This window comes from Hipposideros armiger, unplaced genomic scaffold (assembly GCF_001890085.2).
Source record: "Hipposideros armiger isolate ML-2016 unplaced genomic scaffold, ASM189008v1 scaffold_82, whole genome shotgun sequence".
Taxonomy (NCBI): domain Eukaryota; kingdom Metazoa; phylum Chordata; class Mammalia; order Chiroptera; family Hipposideridae; genus Hipposideros; species Hipposideros armiger.
This window is the reverse complement of record NW_017731432.1, coordinates 2427685-2448193: the sequence shown is the minus strand read 5'-3', so window position 1 is coordinate 2448193 and position 20509 is coordinate 2427685. Positions and strand designations below refer to the sequence as shown.

At 44.3% G+C, this 20509-nt stretch overlaps 2 protein-coding genes across 2 annotated transcripts in view; one reads left to right on the top strand and one right to left on the bottom strand.

The window, feature by feature from the left end:
• Positions 1-828: 828 nt before the first annotated feature.
• Positions 829-7483, bottom strand: CUNH1orf50 (chromosome unknown C1orf50 homolog). Its single transcript, XM_019643667.1, has 5 exons — positions 7352-7483; positions 7117-7232; positions 2117-2203; positions 1481-1612; positions 829-1145 (listed from the first exon to the last, which is right to left on the bottom strand). The coding sequence occupies exons 1-5, from the start codon at positions 7425-7427 to the stop codon at positions 960-962; spliced, it is 597 nt and encodes a 198-aa protein (XP_019499212.1). The 5' UTR covers positions 7428-7483; the 3' UTR covers positions 829-959.
• A 135-nt stretch (positions 7484-7618) lies between these two features.
• Positions 7619-20509, top strand: part of P3H1 (prolyl 3-hydroxylase 1) — a gene marked incomplete at its 3' end in the record, with an annotated part of 21999 nt that continues 9108 nt past the window's right edge. The window contains exons 1-8 of the mRNA XM_019643694.1: positions 7619-8212; positions 11590-11742; positions 13033-13222; positions 13455-13586; positions 14498-14637; positions 18900-18989; positions 19321-19373; positions 19548-19669. Of these exons, the coding sequence (XP_019499239.1) occupies positions 7748-8212; positions 11590-11742; positions 13033-13222; positions 13455-13586; positions 14498-14637; positions 18900-18989; positions 19321-19373; positions 19548-19669 (1345 nt within the window). The remainder of the gene's footprint in view (positions 8213-11589; positions 11743-13032; positions 13223-13454; positions 13587-14497; positions 14638-18899; positions 18990-19320; positions 19374-19547; positions 19670-20509) is intronic.

Genomic DNA, 20509 nt, shown 5'->3' with positions numbered 1-20509 from the left:
GTCCCACAAGAGTCCAGTCAGGTTTAGAACTAGAGTAACTCAGCCAAGAAACCTAGCTAAGTTCTTGAATAATTCAGGTCAATATGAGTTTCAATCTAAGTTAATTCATAACCAACAGGTTGGCTATTTTTCTTGCTTCTCACCCACTGCCCTATTCTCTCTTCCACAATATTTTAAAATTGCTATTTAAATGGATTTGTCCTGCTGCAGATGGCTAAACTCTGAATCTCCCCCTCGGTGAGGCTATAGAGTGGATTTATATAATGGTTACTGGCAGCCTCCAACCTCTCTTCCAAGTCCAACATTCTGAGTTTGGAAGCTGACCTTCCCCAAACCTGGCCATTGCTGCTGCCTCAGATTCTCCAGTCACTCTAGCAAGACAGAACGAGCAGAAGGGGCATGCCAAACCTCACCAATAGTGCAGCAACACCAGAACCACACCTTCTCTAGTGCAACCAAGACAAGTTATCACCCTCCATTACCCCTCATTCTTGTTGCCAGATGAATTTGAAGCTGGAGCTGCACCAACTGTTAAGTAGCCTAAACCCAATCTTAAAGACTAATTAGAGAAAAAAACTGAAATGAGTCCCCTCTGGAAATCCTTGCCAAACTTCCGGTGGGAAGAAGAAACTCTTCTTTCTCTAATGCTCTGACTTATGGGGAGAACAGGTGGAGATAAAGGAGAAGTTAAGTACACTGGCCAGTATGCAGAAACTGACTGGTTGGGTATCTGTAACCCAGAGAGGATCCCCCCCCGCAAAAAAAAAAACCAATGTGATTCATTACCATCCCAACTAAAAGTAATGACAACATCACAATCACACAGAGTCGCCTTCCAAAAAGTTCATGATTCACCTACATGCCCTCAATTCTCATGCCACTTCCCATCAAGGCAAAGAATGGGGGCAACAAGGAGGTGACAGGTCCTTGCCGTGAGAGTTGTTTGACAGAGTCCACTCTCAGTGAGTCAGTCCCTGGAAGTTGGGTTCAGGGCTTGGAGGCAGGGCCACTGGCTGGTTTAGCAACTTGTCCACTATGCTGATTTTAGCATCTTGCTTCTCAATGTCCTCATGCGGAGTCCAGGACAAGTCATGCTGTAGCTTGTAGGCACCAAGAAAGTCATGTGGACAACTTGTCCCCCATTCCTAGGGAAAGCAAAGGAGTCAGCTCTTGATCAGGGTAGGACATAAAGAAACATTTCCTAATTATGCCACATTTTTTTGGCTTTTCACTTCAGACCATTCAGAACCATCCTTAGAAAGCATTACATTACATGTCAGATTCCGCCATTCACAAAGATAATGGCTGTGAAATGATTTAAGCACATGTATATTTTTTAGAGTCATGTCTGGCTGGGCTCATACCTCCTCCAATTTCCTCAGAAACCGTTTACCAATCCCCATGCCTACATTTTCACGCACATACGCCAAGAATTTTCAAAGACTAGAGTAGAATTTTATGCAAAAATACATGTTCTTACCTTTGGAGAAATAATGGAAAAATACTGCTGACCACTTTCCCGTTTATAAAGGTAGTATATGGTGCCAGGTTTTTTCACTATATTACAAGCTACATGGTGCAAGTCAGCATCTCTGCGAGCATCTTCTAACACCTAAGAACCACAGAGAGGGAACAAATTAGGCATTGGAGGTAACAGGCACTCACATTCATTGATTATCCCAATGAAAACCTGGAAACTGTTCAATGTTTATGATCTTGCTCCCCCATAGCAATGAATTACTACTGGGATTCAGACAATTCTGAAGAGACAAAAATTAGACTATATTATACTATGCTGTAAAAAACTCCTTTAGAAAAATTATATTTCAAAATGTTAAACATTATTGTCTTTAAATTTCTTATTTTTCTGTAATAAGTGTATGTTTTCTATAACTGAAAACAAATATTTTCCTCAAAATGCTTTACCTCACTGAACTTTCTCCTAGTGAAAAAAACGAACCTTACACTTGACCTCTTGGTCTTACTCTATTTCGCTCAGCACCTCTATATATTTGTAGGAGGTACTGAAGACAAGCTACAATGATTATAAGCAAGCTCAGTCAATTCTGTAAAGGAAATGAAGAAAATGAAAGTATGCCTAAAAGCCATTACTTACCTTCCTGGCCTGTTCTTGCAAATGCTGGATTTGCTCAGCTATCACGGTCAGCTTGTTGGTGGCATTTGCTCGGACGAATTCATCAGCCTAAAGTTGAGAGAAAACTGAACTGTGGGTGGAAAAAGGATCAGACTTCTACAATGTTCTTATTTAGATTCCAATGTAAAGAGTTACAGCACTTTTGCTTATGCCAAAAATATTCTTCCATCCTCGCCATTCCCCCAAACTCCCATTCACCTCAAAGCGCAGCTCAAACGAACTGCTTATGAGAAGCCAATCCTGACATGACCCCACACCATAGAATTAAGTGCTCCTTCTTTTCTATTTCTCATAGCTTTCTACCTTTTCAAGCTATGTTCTAGTCACACTGAACTTCTTCAGTTCTCCATCATGCCCTGTTCTCTCTTGCTACCAAAGGTATTGAATATGCCCTCTCCTTCATCTAAGACATTTCCCCCTTGCTCTTTGCCTAACTAACTACACTTATTCCTCAGGTCTCCATTTATTTTCTCATGCTTAAACATTTCTGAAATCATGGGTGGGTCTTAACAATAAAAATCCAAAGACATGAAAATCCAAAGACACTTGTGATATGGCTCTTATCACCTGCTATATAGAAATCTAGCTACATACAGAAAGTATCTGTTAATCTGACCATTACTTCAGTTGAATTATTTATATCATACCTAGTTATATTTTAACTTATATTTACATTCCTAATTGTTACTTAAAATGTATTTTAAAAGACTGCACTATGATGCAGACCTGAAACGAAGTTATAATGTACACGTAAGACTGCATGTCATATGCTAGAAAATGCAATTGAAGGCAATGGAAACTGCTTAAAATAAATCAAATAATTTTCAAAGCTAGGAGAAACTGGTGTGCCCAATTCACATACTGGGAAGGATTATCACTCAGGCATCCAGAAATCTGTCAAAACTTCCAGCTTACTTTCAAGAAAAGCTGATGAACTTCCAGTTACCACAACTACAATTAAGTTGAGGAAGGAAACTAGAATGTTAAATATGAACTTGAACTAAGAAATATTAGAGAATTTTCTGGTTAGTTGAGGAAGCTGAAGGTAAAAGTCAGGAATAAATCAGTGAACAAAAACAGCTGAGAAAGTTGAGTCAATCATTTATTTGTTCCACAGATATACATTTAGCAACTGCTGTGTATCAGACACAATGCTAGGCACTGGATGCACTGGCAAACACGAGGTCCCTAACTTCATCAAGATTACAGTCTAATACAACTGTCCTTTAAAATATGAAGCAAGTCATATATGTAATTTTAAGAGAATTTTAAATTTTCTTGTAGCCATGTTAAAAGTAAAAATAAATAAGCAAACCTAATTTGAATAATGTTATTTAACCCAATATATAAAAAATGATCATTTCAATATGTAAGTAATATTTTAAAAATTATTGAGATAGTTTACATTTCATATTAAGTGCATATATTTTATACTCACAGCACCTATCAATTTGGATGCTAAATTTTCATTGGAAATACATGATCTGTATTTAGACTTCATAAAATTTATAGTTGAAAGAGTCGATTCACACAAATTGTTCCAAATATACTTTAAAGCTTTCAAGGTTTTAAAATTTAAATTAATTAAAATTACATAAAATTTAAAATTCAGTTTCTCAGTTGCAGTAACCATACACTCCAAGTACTAAACAGCCATTATGTAGCTAGTGGCTACCATATTGTACAGCACAGCTCTGGTGACTAATACAGACACTGAAAAGAAAGATAATTAAAGCTACAGGTTGTTGAAAAAGTCATGACGCATTTTTGCAACGAAAAACAGAAAAAATACATCATGACTTTTCCAACAACACAATAGTATTATATGTACTCAGAACAACCATGAACCATTAGGAAGGAAATAACCATAATTAAGTGGTAGAAGCAGATCAAAGAAAGCTAATAAATGAAGTAACTGGTTTAATAACATGGAATGGTGAGGACTGCAGTAATTGAAATGCATGTGTGTAATACTGTCATTTGGATGAGGTGGGGTATAGCCTTCTACAGACAAGAAGGCCTCAGTGAGGATGTGACATTTGATTTGGATCTGAACAAAAGGAAAGGGCCAACCATGCAAAGAACTGGAGAAAAAGCTTCCAGACATTTTTGAAACCAGAACAACTGAAGAGTAGTTAGTGAGGGGGGAAGCACAAAAGAGGACAGGGGGCTGGCCGAGTGGCGCATTCGTTAGGAGCTGGCTTGGGACACCAGCTCTGAGCAGCAGGGCCCTGGTTTGGATCCCGCATGAGGGCCAGTGATGCTGCGCCCTCTACAGCTAAGATGGTGAACAGCAGCTCGACCTGGAGCTGGGCTGCCGTGAGTCGCCAGCAAGGGTGTAGGCTGCAGTGGGGCTGGCCAGCAACAGGCGTGTGCTTTCGTGAGCTGCCGTCCAATGGCCGGCGAGCGACTGCCTCACCCGGGAAGAACGCAATGATAATACCAACATGGGCCAGTGAAGCGACGTCCTCCACAACTAGACTGAAGAACAAAAGGACAGCAACTTGTCTGTTCCCCTTCCCCAATTCCCTAATACTGTTCCCTTCCCCCAATTCCCCAATAAAATCTTAAAAATAAAAAAAAGAGGACAGGGACCAGATCAGGCAAGCCCTTGTGGCCTAGGCCAAGGGTTGGCAAACTTTGAGACAGAAGAGCCACCAGGGGTCAGCAAACTGTGGCTTGCGAGAGTGTGCCTCTGAAGTAAAATTGAAAATGAAAATAAAATTATCATAGTTTCACTTCTAAAATTTTTAAAGGATATTATTCACATAGTGGTGATTATGTAAAAATATATTTATGGCTCTCGAATAATTTTTAAATTGCTGTGAGGGAGAGGATTGGCTCTTCCATGGGTCAGCAAACTTTTGAGACGGAACGTACCCAAAGTGTCGCATGTGGCTCGTGAGCCGCAGTTTGCCAACCCCTGGCCTAGGCAAAAGAATTTGCATTTTGTTCCAAGGACAAAGAGGCACCTTATGGCCAATGAGAGATTAGGTGGTTTCTAGAAGTAAGGTAGTTCCAGGTTAGGAGTAGCCTTCTAATAAATCTTTTTCTTAAGGTGGTGTCAGCAAATCTGTTCCTTGTAAACAAAAGAACCTAATTAAAACAGAAATGAGGGAAAGAGTATCTATAATTACCAAGCACAAACTCTGGCCCCAATCACTGTGAGTGAGGCCCTTTACATATATTCTGATTTAATTCTCATAACACCTTTTGAAGGTAACGATAACTTCACTTGCTCATTTTAGGACTTAGACTCAAAGAGGTGAAGCAACCTGTCCAAGGCTTCACAGTTAATAAATGGCAGTTGAAGATCTGAACACAGATCAATGTGATTCCAAATTTCATGTCTTCACAGAGCTTTCTAAACACACATTAGTATCTAAAAGTCATGTTCAGAGGTCAGTCCTGTTAGAAAGTACATTTCAGTAAACAGACAGTAAATACGTTTGATTCAGTTTGTCTCTAGAGTGTCTTTTTTTTGGCCTCTCAAAGATTTATAATATTGAAAAAATGGAGGCAGTACAATAATGAGTCCTCTATATTTCACTAGATTATAGGCTGAAGTAACAAAAACTGTGTTTCTTCTTTCTTTGTTTCCAGCCAGTGTAATAAACACGATGGTTACTCAGTTACCCAAGAAAATGTTTGCCTAAAATTTGGCCCTGAAAGCCTCCCTCCCAATAACAGTGATCTGATTAAACAGACACATGACATTCTCCTAATCCATAAGAGTTATACTTTGCTCTCCACCTCTAGAAAAGGCACAAGGTTTGAGTCAAAGGAGATGCCTAAGCATTTGTGTAGTTCTTAATTAAAAAAAACCAAAAACCAAAAACTGAAATACAGAGATGTGTAAGTGAGGGAATTTGAGCACATTAATTATTAAATATCTTTGAGCAAAACAAAGACGTTTGAACATAACTAAGGCCAAATGTGATAGTGTGTGTATACAAGGATAAGGGGATATCATAAGCTTTAAAGCAGCAGGGCCCTATATAAATACAAACTAAAGAGGGTTCAACAGCTGGAAGTCTTAATAAGAGATTAGATGAAATTTGGTTTTTCAGCGCTTTGGATTTAGAAGCTTTCTTAGTTCAAATCCTGCATTTTATAGATAAAAAAAAGCTGAGGTCCAGAGAAAAGTAATTTGCCTCAAGTCATAGTGCAAGCTAATATCAAAAGTGGGATTAAAACTCATCCAAATTCCAGTGCTTTTTCTGTTATTTCATATTTCCTCCTTATTTTACTTCTTCTAGCAATCAATATGTAAGCACTGGGCTTGTCCAATACTGCGTCCAAAGAATGAGGACAGAGGGCAAAGATGGAGTCCTTGCCCTTCCAAAAGATGCTAAGTTCTTAAAAGCTCCTGACAGCTGGCTGAGTGGCTCAGTTGGTTAAGAGCTCGCTCAAGAGTGTGAGCTCTGGGCAACAGCGGTTCAATTCCTGGCCTGAGCTGAGCTGCTGCTGAGCTGCCAACAGGTGGCAGGATGGCTCAGCTAAAAAAAAAAATAATAATAAATAATAATAATAATAATGAAATAAAAACGAAAAATGAAAAGCTCCTGAGATGAAGATCTTATGGGAAGAAGCAGTTTGAAGTGAACTATGCACCCCTGCAGAATCTGCATTCAAGTGATCTTGAAACTTGCCCCTGAAAATTCTCTTCAGTGTCAAATGATTAGAATTAACCTGTTATAAGGTCCAAGAGAAATAACGAATATTGAAAGTGCTGTGTAAACGCTCCCACGAAGGAAGACAGATCACCGGCACTCAAGTGGAAGCTGAAGGAGCCTTTTGGTCTCCAATAGGAGTTCGAGTCCGGCCACTGACTCGCAATTACAATCAGTTTTCCCCGTTTGTAAAATGGAGACAAGAACAAATGCTACCCCAACACTAAGTGTCTGTGACACTGCCAAACGTGAACGAAGATGGTTATTTCCCCAGCGGCGTCTCCTCACCTTCTGCACCTGCTCTGCGAGCGCCACGAGGTCTAAGGGGTCCCCAGCCCGGTGGGTGTGGTAGGGGCTCACTAGGGCCAGGCCGCCGGGGGTCGGTGTGAGCTCCACCAGGGCTCCTGCGACACACACCCAGGAATACAGGCCATGAGCGCCCGCCCTCGGCTTCCCGCGAAGGCCGGCAGACTAGCTGCTCCATGAGGGCCTCTTTCCCCCTTATGACTCCCGCCCCGCGTACCTCCCCGATTTGTCGCCGACTGAACTTGATTTTCAGGGACCCGCTCAGTCAGCCGGGGCGCTGCAGCGTCCTCCATGACAGCACCTTTTCCTCCCCAGTACTTGGGCGGCGCGCGCGGAAGAGCGTGCGCATAAAGGCCCGTGGGCGGTGCTTCTGTGTTCCCTGACCATTGGGCGTCAGAGCTGCGGAGCGGGAGGCGGGGCTCCGGTTCACGCACAGGATTCCGCTGAGGGGCGGAGTCCATGCAAGCCTCCTGTACAAGCACCGCCCAATTTGGGAGGTGGAGCTTCACTCGGAGGCTGGACGGGGCGGGGCGGGGCGGGGCAGAGCTTCCCGGGGGTGGGACTCCGGTCTCCGTGGCGTGTGGCAAAAGACAGGGTTAGGTCTAAAGAGGCGATGGCGGCAAGCGCTTTGAGTCTCCTGACCACATTGCTGACTGTTGCCACCAGTGCCTCCCGGGCCCAGGTCGAGTCCGAGGCGGGGTGGGACATGTCGGCGCCGGATCTGCTCTTCGCCGAGGGGACTGCGGCCTACGCACGCGGGGACTGGCCCGGGGTGGTACTGAGCATGGAGCGGGCGCTGCGCTCACGGGCGGCCCTGCGCGCCCTCCGCCTGCGCTGCCGCACCCGGTGTGCCGCCGACTTCCCGTGGGAGTTGGACCTCAGCTCGCCCCCGATCCTGACGCAGGCCTCGGGCGCCACCGCCCTGCATGACCTGCGCTTCTTCGGGGGCCTGCTGCGCCGCGCCGCCTGCCTGCGCCGCTGCTTGGGGCCGCCGGCCTCCCACTCACTCAGCGAGGAACTGGAGTTGGAGTTCCACAAGCGGAGCCCCTACAACTACCTGCAGGTCGCCTACTTCAAGGTGCAGACCTGCCTGGGACTGGGAGGCTGGGGTCCTTCTGGGAGTGGTTGCAGGCGATGCCGGGGAACTTGGGGGGCCAGGGAAGTATCCGCAGAGAGGGAAGGTGGTCTCCTGACCTCGGACACGGAGAGCAAGGGCCCTGCCGGGAGACCTACCTCGCCCAGTTCTCCGATTCATTGGTAACCCCAAAGGTCCAGCCCGGGGTTAAGGCACCCACCAAGCAAAACGTGGGTTTGTGTGTTTCCCCGGGAGGCCTCCTAGAGGGACCTAAAGCGGCACCTTGGGTCTCTCATCCTGATTTCATTGTTAAGTGTCTGAGTGAGAAGCTAGGACCTTTCTACAATATCTTCCTTCCGGTGCGATTTTCAGTGATGCTTTTCCTGCTGCCCGAGGGCTGCAGCTTTCTTTCAAGACGCGAGGTTGCCACGTCGCCAGTAGGGGCTGTCTGGCCTTTCCCTGTAGGGGACCCTCTGGCTGGTCTGTTAGGTTTCCAAAGAAAACGAGTAATTTTAGGAATTCCAGAGTGCCTTAAGTCCAAGTGTATACATGGATTTGGAGCACTCTTGGCTTGTTTGATGATGATGATGATGATGATGATGATGATGATGATGATAGCCAGCATATAATTTCAGGCACTGTTTTAAGTACTTTGCTTTGATTAATTCATTTACCCAGATCCCGGCAATATTCTGTATCGTGGGTGCTATTATTAGCCCCATTTTATTGGTTGAAAAAAGAAGTAGGAACTGTGTTGCCTATCTATTATATCCGTAGTTTAACAGACGTTCAATTCGACCTAAAGAGAAAGTTAGAAAATTGAGGGGACCTCAGATTTCCACCTCTCCACAAGCATTTTGCATACACAGTTTTGCTCCATTCCTCCTAGTTACTCAGACTAGCTCTGGGCTTGAAACCAAAATAAATGGGCTGTGTTTTTGGTCATGTCACTTAACAGCACTTTTAAAAATTCTTTGATAAATGTTTATTGCATACCTACTACATTCCAGTTCTTGTACAGGTAATTAAAGTGCTTGACTTCATGTTTTATCATTTGTCTTGCTTTGCTGTTAAGAATCACTATAGGGAGGACTACTAAGAGGGTATGTACATAGGGCTGTGGGAGCACAAAGGAGAGAGAATCTAGCTTTGTCTCAGAGAAATTAGACTTGAAAAAAGAAGTGACATTTGAAGCTGATCCTAGGTATTGCTAGAGGAGAGCAAGGATGGCCATTCCAGATAGAGTGAGGCCAGAGTGCAAGAGAATTCTGCAGGCTTCAGGGAGCCATCATTAGAATTGGGTTTTAGAATGCTAATTCTGGAAGCCATGTGGAGTAAGCCTTGGAAGAAGGAGAAAGTAGTGGCAGGGCGAATCATTTTGAGATGAGTGCGGTTGTTCACATGATAGAAGGAAGGTAGGTGCCTCAGTGCTTAGGGGATAAAGAAGGGTTGGGGGTGGAGTGAGGAGGGAGGAGATGGAAAACAGAAAGGCAAGAGCAATGGTGAATGATAGGAGAGGGAATACATCCATACAAGGGATAGACTTGAGAAAATTCCTAATTTTACAATTAAGGAAACTGAGGTACAGAGATGGGGATTATTGACCTTGGGTCACGTAGCTATTTTAGGGTCACAGCCAGGCAGACTCCTTGTTTAGTGTGCACTCAATAGTACCAATGACCAGAAAAGAAAAAAATTAGCATATTAATAATATGCTAAGATTTACATTTATTGAGCAAACATTTATTAAGCACTTAATATGTGCTTGGCACCATATGTTAGAAGCTGTGTATATATTATCTCGTTTAACCTTCCCAACAATGGTATGAAGTAGTGAGTGCTATCTCCAAGTGACAGATTAGGGAACTGAGTTTAGAAACTAAACTTTAACTTATCTAAAGCCCCAATAAGGGAGTAATTAAACTTAGATTTGTCACTGGTGTCACTGACACCAAAACTCATGTGGTTAATCATTAGATTAGTGGGTCTCAACCTTCCTAATGCCACGACCCCTTAATACAGTTCCTCATGTTGTGGTGACGCCCAACCATAAAATTATTTTCGTTGCTACTCTATAACTGTAATTTTGCTACTGTTATGAATTGTAATGTAAATATCTGATATGCAGGATGTATNCCAACCATAAAATTATTTTCGTTGCTACTCTATAACTGTAATTTTGCTACTGTTATGAATTGTAATGTAAATATCTGATATGCAGGATGTATTTTCATTGTTACAAATTGAACGTAATTAAAGCATAGTGATTAATCACAAAAACAATATGTAATTATGTATTGTGAAATATTTATAATTCATGAAGTGTCGTTTTACCTCCCAATACTGCTGCTTTCAACACAGCAGCTGCTTTCTACACAGTAGCTGTTCTCTACACATGTGTTGACTGGTCCGCATAAGTACATTATGGTGCCAACCCTGTCACATACACCTGTATTTGTACGGGGTGTATGAGATGGGGTTGGCGCGATGATGTCATCACGCCAGGTACTTGTATGTGGGTGTATCTGCATGTGGGCGGACCCACCTGGAGACGAATAGAGGAGCTGTGTCTCGGTTCCTAAAACCATCGAAAAACGACCCCTGTGAAAGGGTCGTTCAACCCCCAAAGGGGTTGCGACCTACAGGCTGAGAACCACTGCATTAGATCATCAGTAATTTACTTTAGATTCTACATATGATCCTGTGTAACTTTGATATGCTGGAGTCCATTGCTATGGACAGTATTGTGGCCTGTAGAACACTTTTTCCTCCTCAGAGATCTGTATAGCCACTTGTTTTAACCTCATGAGCCCTGGACTTTGAATCAGAAGATGCCGTGTCTGGATTTTATAAAGAATCGTAGGATTTTTCAGCTACCCAACTTTTCCTTGAAAGTGTTGAAAATACTTATTTTATGCAAAAAAAAAAAATTCTAGGCACGTTCTTAGGCAAAGTCGCCTTGTTAACTGCTCTTTCTCCCTTACTCCTAAGCCCTTAAAGCCTTAGATTCCTTCAGCTCAGTTGGTACATCTAAATCTTGAGAATATATTATTTGGGCGGTTGGTTTTCCACAGTGTTCCCTCTACAATACAACCTTTGTTTTAAAACAGAATGTTCACACTGTTGAAACATTACCTCCTGTAATTTGGGGAACCCCTAAGCTGATTTGAGAAATAGCTGAAAATCTGCCCAGGGCCCTGTGCTCCTAATCTCTGCTATGTAGTTCTTGCCATAGATGTGTTTTCTGACGCAGGCAGGGGCTGGGGCACACTGAGTGGAAGGTCCAGGAAGGCTGAGATTTCCTGTTTATTGTGGACATTTGGACCCAAACCTTAGGATTTGCATGTGAGAATTACATTTCTATGCTGCTTCGTTCTTAGATAAACAAGTTGGAGAAAGCCGTCGCAGCAGCGCACACCTTCTTTGTGGGCAATCCTGAGCACATGGAGATGCGTCAGAACCTAGACTATTACCAGACCATGTCTGGGGTGAAGGAGACTGACTTCAAGGATCTTGAGGCCAAACCCCATATGGTGAAAAAACTTTTTCCCTCTCTCTCTTTTTATTCAAGTGGCATTTACTGGGGTTGTTTTCAGATTACAGAAGTAATATATGTTCATTATACAACATTAGCAAAAGGCAGATAAGTATAAAACAGAAAGTAATCATCTCTAATACTGCCACCTTCAGAAAACTGGTAGTTGATATTTTGATCTCTTTTTTTTAAGTCTTTGGTATCTAATTTTTTTTACCTAATTTGGTGCCATATTACGTATGTATTGTTCATCGTCCTTTTTGAATTAACATTACATCATGAGCCTTTTCTCATGTCTTCAGATTTTCTTTCAAAACAAATTTTAAAGACTGCTTGATAGTCCCTCTTATTCATAGACTGTGTTAATTTACTAGTCACATTTTTTTCGGTCATGTAGGTTTGGCTTTTCACTATAATAAGTGGTACAGTATTCCTCTGTTTTTTGCTTGTTTTTGTTTTTTTTAACTTTATTGGGGAACAGTGCGTTTTTCCCAGGACCCATCAACTCCAAGTCAAGTTGTCCTTCAGTCCTAGTTGCGGGGGACGCAGCCCACCATCTCATGTGGGAGTCGAACCGGCAGCCTTGTTGTTAAGAGCATGCGCTCTAACCAACTGAGCCACGCGACTGCCCCTTCCTCTATGTTCTTATTCTACTTGTTTAGCAGAAAAAGTATGGGTTCCATAAGAGATATTGCCTGTGATGATATAGCATTTTTATAAAGAGCTTATATTCTCTTAAGTTTTAATAGTTTAGAAATAGAGGTAATAGAAAGAATAGCAGAATGACTTTTAAAAGTAAATTGTGTACACCTAGTATATTATACAACTATACACACTTTTGGGGTTTGTTTTTTTAAGTAATTCTGTGGTAAATGAAAATAGTTATTGTCCACAAGAATGGGAGCTGTGTAGTGAGTTGCATGCAGCAGCCCAAATCATCCCTTACTACTGGAAAGACTGCTTTCATCCCCACAGACCACATTCTAACATTTAAGAGTTAAATTTTTTTACTAAACTTTTATTTTGAAAACTTTTAGCCCTACAGAAAGGGCCATATATCTTTGATATATGAACTGCCATATATCTTTCATTTAGACTTAGTTAAATGTTTTTAGATTTCAAAAGAAGCAAGTAAGGACCACTTACGCAAGGCCTTCATTATGTGGCAGCCACCCTTTCCACCCACAGCCTGAGATGAGCTGGAAATGAGGACCCTTGTGAAGAGGGCTGGGAACAAGGAGAGGGGGTTGTCGGTGGCCTGCGTTTGAGTACTCCCTCCTCCCAGTAGGATGAGTTCCGACTGGGAGTCCGACTTTACTCAGAGGAGCAGCCGCAGGAAGCCGTGCCCCACCTCGAGGCGGCGCTGCAGGAGTACTTCCTGGCGGATGAGGAGTGCCGGGCACTCTGCGAGGGACCCTATGACTATGACGGCTACAACTACCTGGAGTACAATGCCGACCTCTTCCAGGCCATCACAGGTGCGTGGCTCAAAGCCCAACCCCTCCCCCATCAGGCCTGCCTGGGCTCGAAGCGCAATGTCATGATAATATGATAATATATGTACACACAGCGACTTCAGCCTCATTTCTAAATTTCTTAAATCGGGAAATCCAACTAAAAATTGCTTCCACTTGAATTTGTTCATCTTAACCAGAACTTGAACCCTGAAGATTGACCTTGTGGTTATTCCCCCTCTTGGATTGCTTTCAGATCATTACATCCAGATCCTCAGCTGTAAGCAGAACTGTGTCACTGAGCTGGCTTCCCACCCAAGTAGAGAGAAACCATTTGAAGACTTCCTGCCATCGCATTATAATTATCTGCAGTTTGCCTACTATAACAGTAAGGCCGACTTTCCTCTTTCTCTGCTGCTTTTAAGTAAGAGGCCAAAACCAAGGTAGGCAGGGATTACGGCTGCTGGGCTTCTTGAACACGTGTGCCTTCTCTCTGGCTCTGGAAGGCACTGTGCCACGTGATCTCTGGGTGTTTTGTCACAAGCCACTGGCCGAGGAAGCAGATACCAGTAGCCCAGAAGCTGGGAGAGGGAGACTAGACTCTAGGACCTCTCTCTCTTGTTCCTTCTATGACATTTATACTCTAATTTTTCATCTGAATTAAGTCACAGCTAAGGCAAGGGTGTACTACCATTTAAACCAGCACTCAGGGCATTTCCCAGCCCTTCTCCCTTGTATAGCACTGATATTCTCAGGAGGGCCTGTCAATATCCAGAAAAACAAGTCAGCAGGTCTTCACTGAGTTCCTGCTGTGGGTTAAGCATTACAGCATATTCAAGCGTATACGATATTTACAGTTGAGTTGAGAATAACACCTATCAACAAAGAGGCAATCTACTATTGTAATCTTCTTCCCCTTCTGCAAATCCATAGGGAAAAGAAGGTAGGAAAATGGGAATATTCCTGAAGTTGGTTTAATATTGAAGCCAGTGTTTCAATTACTTGTGAATTTTTTAATATGTGGGCATACAGAGGGTTCTACTTCTTTCTGTTTAAATATTAGGCAGCCCTGAGGACATTAAATACCTTAGAAGCAATTCTATATTTATACAACTTCTGTTACTCTTATTCTTCTATGTCTCCCCCCAAATCAGGCAGTTTTGTTTTGTAGCTGGGCCACCTTGTCATGTCATCATCGCTTTGAGCTGTGCTGAGACTGAACACTACTGGTTCCTGGTACCCAGGATTAGATCCTTTTTTGTCAGCTATTTTTTGTATTGTTTTGTTTTCATTTTGCAGTTGAGAATTATACACAGGCTATCGAATGTGCCAAGACCTATCTCCTCTTCTTCCCCAATGATGAGGTGATGAGCCAGAATCTGGCCTACTATACCGCCATGCTTGGAGAAGAACAAGCCAGATCCATTGGACCGCGTGAGGTGAGAGACTTGCATTAGTTACGGCAGCTGCTAGCTGAACCCAGACCAGAGGGCAGAGAGTGGGGTAGAGGAGGGGGAGCTGGCACTGCTTGGGTGTGGTGGGGACAGGGTGCCTGGGCAGGTGGGAATGTACTGAGTGCTTGTTGCTGGGAGAACAAGGAAACACAGGAAGCAAGGAGCCTTAATTAGCATAATTAATTAGCAGGATCCTTAATTAGCATAATTAATTAGCAGGATCCGGGCCCAGAAGTCTGTTAGCAGCACATTCTTTCCCCTTTTTGGCACCCCCTACTTTGAGACTTGATACCATTTGGCCAAGATTTATCATTTTTAACATAATGCTAATTTTTTTTTCTCGCCTGCTTTCTGTCTTCATTTTCCTCCCTAGTCCCTCTTCTTTCTGATCTCTCCCTCTTTCAGCATTATTCCCATTTCACTCCAAAATAAGTAGAAAAGTTTATATAGTATAGTGACCAAAATGAAATGCACTGAAATGTTAGCAATGGTTATTTCTGGGTGATGGGATTATGATGATTTTTGTATTTTGCTCATTTATATTTTCTAAATTTCCTACAGTAAAAGAGTATTATTTTTGTATTGAAAACATCAAAAATTTTCTGTTTTAACTTCATGAAGTTTGATACTGTGAACCTCGATTTTTGTACGTATGTCTTACACAGATCCCAGACCCTCTCCTTGAGCCCAGAGCAATCCGGATTTGAAGTCACTAGTCTGGGCTCAAGTCCTGGTTCCCCCACTTACTAGCTGTGTGATCTTTGGCACATCATGGGGATCTTAGGCATGCTGCTTTGTCCCTCCCTCTGCATCTCAGTTTCTCTCTATATAATGGGGTTATGGTTTTTGCTCTGTCTCAACACAGGACAAGTGTGAGGGCCAAATGAGATAGTGAACTGACAGGCGTGGTACCATGTACACAGTATTGTGTGGATGGGTAGCATCTCGGGGGTCTTGCTGATAGAACACACATGGCAGGTGGCCAGTTTCCTCACCTCTAACCTCAGCCACCTCCTGAAACAGAGGGTGGCCTTCAGTCACCTGTGTCCTGCTGGCCTCTCTCAAATACCATCCACATTCTGTGTAAAAATGACTGTAAGCTTTGAACCAGTTTTATATTTTATCAAAGAAAAAATGGTAAATAGCTACAGTTACTCTAGAGGCCACTCAGTTGTCAATGTTACAAATATATTGGAGAAATGTAGGAGGCAAAAAAGCACGCACACTCCTGCACTGTTAGTAGGATTACAAATTGGACTGTTCCTTTAACCAGCAGTGGGACTGCCGGGAATTTGCCCCGCAGCACAACCATGCAAAGGTGAGTGCACAGGTATGCATTGGAACAGTGCTACTAAAAGCGAAAAAGTGGAGACAAGTTAAATGCCATCCATTTGGGGACTGATTAAATAAATTATGCTACATTCATTCAATGACATACAAGACAACTATTACATTGCATGAATAGATTACTGTGCACCAATATGAAATTCTCTCCATGATACAATTTCAGGCAAAGGAAAAAAAGATATAGAATTAAAATTACATTAAATCCTATTTATGTTTTTTTGAAATACACATATATGCTTTAAGCTGTAAACTTTCTGGGCAGATTGGTAAGAAACTGTTAATCGGGATTACCCCTGAGAAATAAGGTCACGGGTGGGGAGGGAGACTGAACGTTTCTGTTTATGGCTGTTGATACACTGGATTTATTTTAGCTATCCATGTATTATTTTCACGTCTTTTTGAATGCCATCTAAAACACACGTTATGGCACTGATGATACAGAAAGATATAGAATCCAAAATCTATAGAAGACTGTAGTGGATATAATAGACATGCATGCAAAGCTATAGTGGAAGCATGGAGGAGGAGGAATCAATTTGCGAGTCAGGGTAGGCCGCACAAGAGGAAGTGGTGTTGACAGTTGGTTTTAAAAGCTTTCAGAAGGTGAATGAGGCAGGGAAGGGCCTTTTAGATAGAGAACAGCATGTGCAGAAAACCTGGACAATTGTCCCATATAAATAGAAGATGATAGTAGGGGGCAATAGGCGATGAGGCCTGGGGGTGTCAGATTTTGAAGGATCTTGAGTGCCCCTCCAGGACCTTGGACTCTAGTCCATGAGGTAGACAGTGGGGAGCCCTCGAAGGGTTTTAAGCTGTAGCCTGACAAGATGTGATGGTGATTGACTCCTAATGGGAAGGTGCTGGAAGCAGGACTCCAGCAGGAGGCTATTGAGGTGGTACAGAGGAGAGCTGCCACGGCCTAAGGGAGGCCGTGGTTAGAAGAGGGGAACTGGCTAGGTGGAGGTAAGAGGTGGAGTTGGCAGAATGTGGGGGCTGTTTTCACTCCTCCTTCCTCTTCATATCTAATTAGGCACCAAGTTCCCAGCTTGGGAGACGCATGCATGGTGCTGTCCCCCGGCCTAGGGAACCACAAGTTGGAGCAGAATGCTTTCCCAACAGGAATCTTGGCTGGCGCCCCGAGGGGGTAATTTTTCCCCCGGTTACTGGGAGGAAGTAGTTGAAGAAGTTGGCGGAAATTGCCTTCCTTTTGGTTGTTGAGCCGCTTTTGGTTGAAATTACCCTCCAATTGCCTAACAAATTCTTTCACAGCTTTTATTTCATTTGATTTTCCTAACAACTCATTGAGGTGCAGTCACCAGCCTACCCTGAAGGAAAAAAACCAAGGTACTTCCTTCTTAGCTCTGGAATCCTGCGATCTCTAGTAGAAATAATCCTCCGGCCATCTGCCAAGCGGAGACGGGTTATCTTGCAGTTGTCCTCTTTGGCCACTAGATGGGACCATCTGGTTTGGAGATGGCACTTCTCCCAGTTTCTGTCATGCTGGGTTAAGACTTCCCCCCCGCCCCCCCTGCTTTATGGCCACATTAGTGAGTCTGGGGTAGAGAGGGAGATAAGCCCGCATGGTCAATCTACCATTTTTAACTAGAACTTCCCTTCTCAAAAGAAGGTAACTAACATTTGTTGAGCTCTGTCCCAGGCTAAGCACTGTGCTGGGTGCTCTACACCCATCATCTCATTTTAATCATCACAGTCACCCAGTCAGGTGGGCGCTGTTCTTCCTATTTTAGAGATGAAGACATTGGCTCCAAGAGATGAGTTAACTCACACTGTGGCCTATGGCTGGTAGTGGTGACTGGAATTTGTTTCCCTGCCTTTCCCAGCGCTGGCACAGTTCCTGACACAGAGCTGATATTCAATAAATTGAATGGTGTTGAATGAATAAATGGTAGAAGCGGGATTTGCTCCCTAGCAGCCTCGTAGAGCTGTTGGGAGCATTAAATGAGATAGCATCCCTAGCTTGGCGTCTAGCACTTGGTGAAGGAAGCCAATCATTTAAACTCCAGGAAAAAATTTCCATCTTCCTCTTGGGTAAATATAATCGATGGTGTGAGACTCATTGACGCTGTTAACATTTTCCTTACCACGCTCATCTTTTATTTCAACTGATGGTGTCTTGTTTTTCTTTTCCTTTCTTCCGCTGCTTGGAGACTAGCAGGGCACCTAGGGAAAGATGTAACCTGGAAGGTACTTAGTTTCCGTGCCTTGGGTAAGCCCTACCTGTGAGCACATGTGAGAAGGCCAGGTGCCAGACCCAGCTGCTGTTGCTGCAGCTGCCCATCTTCGGGGGGGACACGGCCTGTTCCAAGTCTGAGGGGAGGCAGTGGCGTAACAGAGAGCACATGGGCTTTAGGATTGGGAAGAACTAGGTGTGAATGCAGGTCCCTGCTCTGCCATTTCCTGTAATGTCACCTGAAATAAGTCACGCATCCCCTCTGCACCTCAGTGTCTTTGTAGAATGAGGATGATAGTATCAACCTCAAAGGTGACGGTAAAGATGCAGTGAATAAAACACCTGGGTTTCCTTCCTGAGGATTAAACTCCTGCAGAAGTCAAGAAGGAACTCTCCTTTGAGAAATATTTTCCTATCTCCTAAGAATCATAAGATTTTCTGTCTCGGAGGTTAATGGGGATGGTGGGGGAAGGGGGCCTTTTCCTGAAAAGGGAAGCCACTTAACACCACCCTCAGAGGTACTGCTGGAGCCAAGCGAGAGGAACCCTTGAGCATAGAAGTCCCACTTTTGTCCCAGACTGGGGAATAGACACTCTAGGTGGGAGGGTGCCTCAGGTCACACTGGGAGCACCACGTAGAATACCAGGGGGCACTTCCCAGGAGGTACAGAGCTGATTTCCAGGGCATACCTTCCACTGTGTTTCCACAGAGTGCCCAGGGGTACCGACAGCGAAGCCTGCTGGAGAAAGAACTGCTTTTCTTCGCTTACGATGTTTTTGGAATTCCCTTTGTTGATCCGGTGAGCCGGGGTACAGGAGCTGGGGGTCAGGGAGGAGCATGAGGGCGCAAGGGATCGGGGTGAGTGGTGTGCCGTGTAATTCTGGGGAGAAAACTGTTAGGAGGTTGAGCCGCACATGGGATCTGTGAAATCCGTGGATGAGAGAGAACGATAAAGGGGAATTCTGCGCAGCTAGCTAGAGGTGACTGTGGTTCAGGGACCTCTCACTTTACCTGCTGAGATGAGGCAGGTGATCAGGTGGATTCTCCTGTAGGCCCTATTCTATGCAACAAGACCTGGAAGGTTAAGTCAGTCACCCTACACGGTTAATTTTTTCCTCACCTGCTTTTAGGATTCATGGACTCCAGAAGAGGTGATTCCCAAGAGATTGCAAGAGAAACAGAAGTGAGGACCTTGAAGAAACTGCATGCTTGGATTGGTCTGATGAAGCACTTGAGGCTTCCTGAGCCCAGGCAGATGTGAACTCCTGGCCAGGGGTGGGCAGGTCCAGTCTGGGAAGTTGGAGTGGGAGCCAGGGCCAGCCCCAGAATCCAGGCCTCAGAGTGGCTGTGCTCACAGGTCAGAACGGGAAACAGCTGTTCGCATCTCCCAGGAGATCGGAGACCTGATGAAAGAGATTGAGACCCTTGTGGAAGAGAAGACCAAGGAGTCGCTCGATGTGAGCAGGCTGACCCGGGAAGGTGAGAGGACCGAGCTCGGGGCCATCTGTGGCTGTCGTGGAGGCAGCAAGGCAGGTCAGCCCCACACTAGCTGGGCAGCAGCAGGTGCACTGTGGGCCAGCCTCCGGATCTGAGCCCGCATGGTCCAGGGCTTCCCGTGCCTTGGTGTCCTTCCTAGCTCGCCAACAGGACGTCCGCCTGGGAAGAGCACTGAGAATTGGCTTTTGGTTAAGAAATAAGACTCCTGTGTCATGGTAGCACGGGTTTAGTTCACTTCAGTGAGTATTTGTAGGACAGCTCATCCTGTCTCCCTACTTCCACACTGTTTTCTCCCAACTTCCATCATTCATCCTGTTACCAAGCCTCAAAATCTTCAGGTCTCCTTTGATCCCCTTCCCTTCCTTGCCCATCCCCTCCAGGAGGCCTACCGATTATAACTCTGCCCTGTTTCTCCTCTCCTCCCAGCTCTTTTCCCATTGCCTCAGGACTGTTTCAGGTCCCAGCAGCTCCTGTCTGCCCTGGGCCTGTCCTCTTCCTGTCTGTCCTTGTTCCTTCCCACACAAGGGCCAGACCAGTCCCCCGAACACGGGGACTCTAACAACATCCTCCCCGCCGGCTCCGTACGCTCTGCGCCTCCCTGCTTGCGCCCCCTCTTCATCCACACTGGGCTTCTCCCGCTCTCGGAGCCTCTGTCTGCCAGAAGTCTCCGTTCATGCCTATCCCTCCTCCTAATTCCCTTCCCATCGTCTCTGCTTGTGAGGCATCTCAGAGGCACCCTACAAAGCCTCCTTAATCTCCTGGCCAATTGGGATCCCCTCCCTCTTCCTGTTGAACTTCCAAGGCACTTTTGTTTGTACTTTC

What these genes read in the sequence shown, in the direction of transcription:
- CUNH1orf50 (XM_019643667.1), bottom strand. Translation starts at nt 7,427, where the DNA reads ATGGAGGACGCTGCAGCGCCCCGGCTGACTGAGCGGGTCCCTGAAAAT. An exon ending in TCGCAGAGCAGGTGCAGAAG is followed by an intron (nt 2,204 to 7,116) that starts GTGAGGAGACGC and finishes TCTCAACTTTAG; the next exon opens with GCTGATGAATTCGTCCGAGC. An exon ending in TTTCCATTATTTCTCCAAAG is followed by an intron (nt 1,146 to 1,480) that starts GTAAGAACATGT and finishes TGCTTTCCCTAG; the next exon opens with GAATGGGGGACAAGTTGTCC.